Source organism: Galendromus occidentalis, unplaced genomic scaffold (assembly GCF_000255335.2).
Source record: "Galendromus occidentalis unplaced genomic scaffold, Mocc_1.1 scf7180000075836, whole genome shotgun sequence".
In the NCBI taxonomy this organism is placed as follows: domain Eukaryota; kingdom Metazoa; phylum Arthropoda; class Arachnida; order Mesostigmata; family Phytoseiidae; genus Galendromus; species Galendromus occidentalis.
The window spans coordinates 3,404-9,857 of record NW_003803826.1 but is presented as its reverse complement, the minus strand read 5'-3'; the positions used below and the strand labels follow the sequence as shown (position 1 = coordinate 9,857).

At 49.9% G+C, this 6,454-nt stretch overlaps 3 protein-coding genes across 3 annotated transcripts in view; 2 read left to right on the top strand and 1 right to left on the bottom strand.

Moving 5' to 3' along the window:
- Positions 1-1,089: 1,089 nt before the first annotated feature.
- On the top strand, positions 1,090-2,008 carry LOC100904739 (myc-associated zinc finger protein). The gene is made up of 3 exons (XM_003738205.1): positions 1,090-1,179; positions 1,310-1,470; positions 1,609-2,008. The coding sequence occupies exons 1-3, from the start codon at positions 1,117-1,119 to the stop codon at positions 1,706-1,708; spliced, it is 324 nt and encodes a 107-aa protein (XP_003738253.1). The 5' UTR covers positions 1,090-1,116; the 3' UTR covers positions 1,709-2,008.
- Positions 2,009-2,812: 804 nt separating this feature from the next.
- On the bottom strand, positions 2,813-5,015 carry LOC100904593 (heat shock 70 kDa protein cognate 4). The gene has a single exon (XM_003738204.2). It carries the CDS (start codon positions 4,877-4,879, stop codon positions 2,966-2,968), a length of 1,914 nt encoding a protein of 637 aa, XP_003738252.1. The 5' UTR covers positions 4,880-5,015; the 3' UTR covers positions 2,813-2,965.
- Positions 5,016-5,849: 834 nt separating this feature from the next.
- LOC100906770 (heat shock 70 kDa protein cognate 4) overlaps positions 5,850-6,454 on the top strand; it is a 1,838-nt gene continuing 1,233 nt past the window's right edge. The window contains exon 1 of the mRNA XM_029112984.1: positions 5,850-6,448. Coding sequence (XP_028968817.1) covers positions 5,986-6,448 — 463 coding nt within the window. The 5' untranslated portion in view covers positions 5,850-5,985. The remainder of the gene's footprint in view (positions 6,449-6,454) is intronic.

Below are 6,454 nucleotides of genomic sequence, written 5' to 3'. Positions count from 1 at the left end.
CTAAGATCCTCAGGTGGTTGGTGAGAAAAGTGAAAGAACAGAAGAGTCCGAGCGTTTCGTCGGAGCAATTTATTTTCGCTTCACGAGGATGAGTGTTTTCGCATGCTCGAACTCGATCTCGGAGTTTTCCTGCATTCCCGCAATTCCCAATTCATGGGATTCTTCACGTTGATTAGCGCGATCGTTCCAAATTCTTCGCCGTCTGACTCCAATTGCGACTGCCTCTTGGCAAATCTCCGTTCGTGCCTCAGATTCCTATTTACCTCTCGAGAATGGGTTGGATCACACTAGTGAACCTGCGCCTGGAATTTGATCTCGGTCGACGGTCGAGAAAATCAGCACCCAATCGTGTCAACTCTTTCCTCTGTGCCGTAGTGATCTCCCACACGGCACCGAGTAGAAGGAGTCAAATTGGCCGGAATCGGTCGGGGTTTACCAATCAATCGATCGATTGGCTCCCCACAGTGCTCTGTCTGAATTCTCCGACGTTCTCGACCTCGTGCCGAGTCTGATTTGTTTTTTCTATTTTCAGGAGACCACGACGCGCAGCGGCTTGGTCTGCTGAGACTGAGCCCGCGTCGCAGCTCTAACTTGGAGGCAAGAACGTGTCCACATATTACCTCTTGCATGTGCGTCGGACAAGTCCCGACGTCGAGCGACGAAACACGCTCAACGAAAACAATTGTCGGGTCAAATCGGAGGATGTTAACAGTACCGGGACAAGCTAACGCCTCTCTTTTCCTCCCTGCTTTCTAATTGTCGATAGGGTGTGTGAGTGAGCAGAGTGGAAGTGGTGAAGGGTTCGGCATTAACACGAGTTTTGCTTCCAGAGTCCGCTTTTTCCGCTGATCATCATCGAAATCGATCTCTGTTTTCCCTGCGCTTCTCAGCTATTGCTTATGTCGAGTCTGTGACCGCCGAATAAAGCGCTGGATGCTCCATGTGCTAGATCTATGAAACAGTTTCCCACACCGAAAACCCGCTTTTCCGCATGTCTCTCTCGGAAGCTTTTGCATGGAGTCTCCTACAGAATAATATTTGCCCCGAACGTCAGGCTTTACTAAGCAGCTGTCTGGATTTACAGCTGGTTTGATCACACCACTAAGCTCAACACTCATGAATTCGATCTCCAACGCTTTGACACTAACGCCTTATCTGGGAGGAAATCAATGGTGCAAGGTGAGATCGATGTTCCCGCTTGGGCTCTGTGCAGGCTTGAAATCCGGAGCTTGCTTATTCCGGAGCTTCTTTGTGGCTTTTATTCATATTTTTTTTCTCGTAAGAATGCTCAAACTTTTCTGCTCTTCAGGTTAACGGCTGGAACAATATCGATCAGAAGCTTATCTGCTACGTCGATATCGAAGGCCGAACCAAGAAAATGATCAAGTGTGCCCAGTGTGACTACACGACGAATGCTCCGAGCCATTACTTCAGACACGAAATCAAACACTCGAAAATCAAACCCTTTAGGTGAGTTCAGAGCAAGCTTTCACAGAGCCTGGATGGCTAATTATCGTCTCGGAGAGACTGTGACTTCCACACAGAGCCACAGTTTTCCCAAAAGTTCTCCTCTATCCTCTCCTGAGATTCTTTATCTTCCTTCCACAGGTGTCCCTTGTGCCCCCTCACTTTCCAGAGGCGATACAAGATTAAGTACCATGTAGTAAAGGAACACCCGGGCGAGGACGTGGAAAACCTTTATTACTGAAATGTCACCCAAAGATCCCATGATTTCAGTTTCGAGGCTGAGTTCTCGCTCATCTCGGAACTAATCTGAACCTCAAAAGAGAAGCTCGTCGATCGTCTGCTTTGTGCCACAAGGACTCGGACTACATCGCGTTCTCATTTTATGTCCTAATAAGATAATTCCTGTGTCCGAGCTGTTACCTGTCTATCTGTATACATGAACCGAATCCATGCATATGTATGTATACAAAGCTACTGCTACCGTCGTTCGGCTCAAAGCAGAAGTGTCTCCGCCTGAATAAACTCCGTTAATGTATCAAGATCCTCGTGCTGTACTCTTTGTCATCGATATTCGAGCTGTTGCGTGAGCGCATGGAATATTGATCCGGCGTCATCGCGTGGTTCCTCATTCGATTGTTTCCGTTCTCGAAATCTTCCGGAGCTTCCTGATCGCCAATCGAGTCGAGGGTCTTGCCAGCATTCAGGGAAACGGACACCTCCTTGCTTCGGGGTAGAAGCGCAAGCCCTGCGCGGTACTTGAACCACAGTTTTTCTCCCCCTGCTCCTCGCGAAAAATAAGTCGGGCTATGAAACGGAGCCCACGCACCGTCGCATCGCGAGACCGTCCTGAAACCATGCATGCATCATTCAGAATCAGGCTCGAGATGCGAGCTCTCGATATCCGGGGACTTCCGGGCGGGGGGAGCTCCGAGGGAAGACCTCGCGGAAACCAGGGAGCGGTGTCGGGCCTACCCAGGAATCGCTGGAACCCGTCTCGAGAAGAGAACGCGGACACCGTGGGGCCGCCGCATCCGGCACGCTCAAGTCATGGGGATCTGAGCTCTGTGTGGGTGTGGGATATGCAGCTCCAAAACGTAGGGAGTTCGGAAAGCTATTCCCCTGCTCGAATGAACAAATCGATCGACCGAATGCTGAATACTACCCATGCATTGGCTTACTCGGAAAGATCGAACCCGATTGAAGAGATTTCCATGATTGCTACGCTGGTGAATGTCATCGAAGTACGAGACCGCAAGGAGTACCACATTCACTTACGCGCACGGCTGTAGTGACGTACGGACTGCAACCCTCATTCCAAATGACGACTATAGAGTATTTCAACTGGGATGCGGTATTTATTTGGAGATCATGGAAGTTACCTAGCGTTAGAATACAGTTTACATTCGGATATTCACAAACTCAGCACTGAACTACCAAATGCCAGCAATAAATAAAATCGGTCGATATATCTCAGCTTTTTCTCGACTAAATCTAGCTCTCAGTCTACTTCCTCCACCGTGGGACCTCCAGCTGACGACATGGGTCCTGATCCTGATGCGCTTCCCTGGTAGATTTTGGAAACTATGGGTCGGCAGAATTGTTCCAGCTCCTTCTGCTTGTGCTCATACTCATCGGTCTCCGCTAGTTGGTTCGCGTCGAGCCACTGGAGAGTCTCTCGAATACGCTCGAGGACCGAGTTTTTCTCTGATTCGGGGACTTTGTCCTTGATCTTGTCGTAGTCCGTCTCGAAGGTTCCTTTCAGACTGAAGCAGTAAGCTTCGAGAGCATTCTTCGCCGCGATTTTCTTCTTCATCTTCTCGTCCTCATCGCGGTATCTTTCGGCTTCGTTCACCATGCGATCGATGTCTTCCTTCGAGAGTCTTCCTTTGTCGTTGTTGATGGTTATTTTGTTCTGCTTCCCGGAAGACTTGTCCACGGCCGAAACGTTGAGGATTCCGTTCGCGTCGATATCGAATGTGACTTCGATTTGAGGAACACCTCTCGGAGCTGGAGCTAGTCCCGTCAGATCGAATACACCGAGCCTGTTGTTGTCCTTCGTCATTGCCCGCTCTCCTTCGAAGACTTGAATCGTGACCGCGGGCTGATTGTCGGCGTACGTCGTGAAGGTCTGAGTCTGACGAGTGGGAACGGTGGAGTTTCGTTTGATCAGCGTTGTCATCACTCCACCAGCCGTTTCCAGTCCGAGCGACAGAGGTGTCACGTCGATCAGGAGCAGATCTTGGACAGCTTCGGATTTGTCACCGTTCAGAATCGCTGCCTGAACTGCGGCTCCATATGCGACGGCTTCATCTGGATTGATCGACTTGTTGAGCTCCTTGCCGTTGAAGAAATCTTGAAGAAGTTTCTGAATTCGAGGAATGCGGGTTGATCCTCCGACCAGGACGATATCGTGAATCTTCGATTTGTCCATCTTAGCGTCCCGAAGTGCTTTTTCCACGGGCTCGAGTGTGGAACGGAACAAATCCGCGCAGAGTTCCTCGAATCTGGCCCTCGTGATGGCAGAATAGAAGTCGATTCCTTCAAAGAGAGAATCGATCTCGATCGAAGCTTGAGTCGAAGACGACAGAGTTCTCTTTGCTCGTTCACAAGCGGTTCTCAGACGACGGAGGGCTCTGGCGTTCTTTGAGATGTCCTTGCGGTGCTTGCGACGGAACTCTTCAACGAAATGATTCACCATGCGGTTGTCGAAGTCTTCTCCACCGAGATGAGTGTCTCCGGCTGTTGATTTGACTTCGAAAACGCCATCTTCGATCGACAGAATGGAAACATCGAACGTTCCACCACCGAGATCGAAGATGAGAACGTTGTTCTCGCCCGAAGTCACTTTCCTTTTGTCCAGGCCATAGGCGATGGCGGCTGCCGTAGGTTCGTTGATGATTCGCATGACGTTGAGTCCTGCAATGACTCCAGCGTCTTTGGTCGCTTGGCGTTGCGAGTCGTTGAAGTAAGCAGGAACTGTGATGACAGCGTCACGAACAGGTTGTCCCAAGTAGGCTTCAGCGGTTTCGCGCATTTTCGTCAGAACCATCGACGAAATTTCTTCCGGGTAGAAAGATTTGCGCTCTCCTTTGAAGTCCACCTGAATCTTCGGTCGGCCTCCGTCGTTCTTCACTTGGAATGACCAATGTTTCATGTCGCCCTGAATGCTGGTGTCGTCATAACGTCGTCCGATGAGTCGTTTAGCGTCGAAGACTGTGTTCTCAGGGTTCATGGCGGCCTGGTTCTTGGCAGCATCACCGATGAGTCGTTCGGTGTCGGTGAAGGCAACATACGAAGGAGTTGTTCGGTTACCTTGTTCATTGGCGATGATCTCGACTTTCCCATGTTGGAATACACCAACACAAGAATAGGTGGTTCCCAGATCGATTCCGATCGCGGGTCCTTTCACCATTGTGGATGTTGAATGCACGAAAAAAGGTTCACAAGAGTTTCAAGAGTTGTTTTCCCACAGAGTGAGAATTCACGTTTGGAAATACGCGCTGTACTGAGCGTTCAACTGGGCACTCGCTAGTTCAAGCAAGAATGATGACCCGCCACTGACGGCTCGTTCCTTATATAGCTGAAGCAGCGCCACCTGGTGTGTGCTGGAGCGGTCCGGAACTTTCTCGACAGCTCGTGACAGCTCGAGAGAGTTTCTCTATGGACTTTTTGGATTTAAAGTGAAATAAGGTTGAGAAATCTCGACATATAATATCCGATCAGCGCAGCCGGAGCGATCATATGTGTGTGAGGACAAAATTTCAGATCCTGATCAGACTTCATCCGAAACCGGCTTCCGGCCGTGTGAGAGCAGCTCATGAATCATGAATCATGAACATCTGCGAGGAGCTTTCGATGAAACTTAGAAGATTCCCTGGCAAAGCAATTTGATCTTCAGTCCGGTTCGTGATTGACGCGACGTCAGTACGAGATCCTAGCACCGGGTAGACATTGGGCAATGGATCATGAGTCATCCTTCTCGGTTGAAATAGTCGAAGAGGTTCCTTTGGTACTCCGCTGTAGCCTCGCATCCGCGGGTTGCCCAATGGTTGGAAAACTTCTTCGAAGCTATAAGCGAACACGGCTAATGTGGCGAACAAACAGGAAATCTGGCTAAAAGATCTCGGCGGATCCCCCCGTCTCCTCTGAAGCTACTCAAGTCGATTCGACCTGGAGCGGACCTATTCATTTATCGTGAGCATAGAATCGAGTCGTATAGTCAGGGGGGCTGCGAATGCGTCGGAAAACCCTACACTCGAGAGATATCCAGAAAAATTGTTCTTGGAGAATTCAAGAACTGTCGAGAAGATTCGGGATCGGTGTAGCACTCACTAGATGGCGCTGCTTCAGCTATATAAGGAACGAGCCGTCAGTGGCGGGTCATCATTCTTGCTTGAACTAGCGAGTGCCCAGTTGAACGCTCAGTACAGCGCGTATTTCCAAACGTGAATTCTCACTCTGTGGGAAAACAACTCCTGAAACTCTTGTGAACCTTTTTTCGTGCATTCAACATCCACAATGGTGAAAGGACCCGCGATCGGAATCGATCTGGGAACCACCTATTCTTGTGTTGGTGTATTCCAACATGGGAAAGTCGAGATCATCGCCAATGAACAAGGTAACCGAACAACTCCCTCGTATGTTGCCTTCACCGACACCGAACGACTCATCGGTGATGCTGCCAAGAACCAGGCCGCCATGAACCCTGAGAACACAGTCTTCGACGCCAAACGACTCATCGGACGACGTTACGACGACACCAGCATTCAGGGCGACATGAAACATTGGTCATTCCAAGTGAAGAACGACGGAGGCCGACCGAAGATTCAGGTGGACTTCAAAGGAGAGCGCAAATCTTTCTACCCGGAAGAAATTTCGTCGATGGTTCTGACGAAAATGCGCGAAACCGCTGAAGCCTACTTGGGACAACCTGTTCGTGACGCTGTCATCACAGTTCCTGCTTACTTCAACGACTCGCAACGCCAAG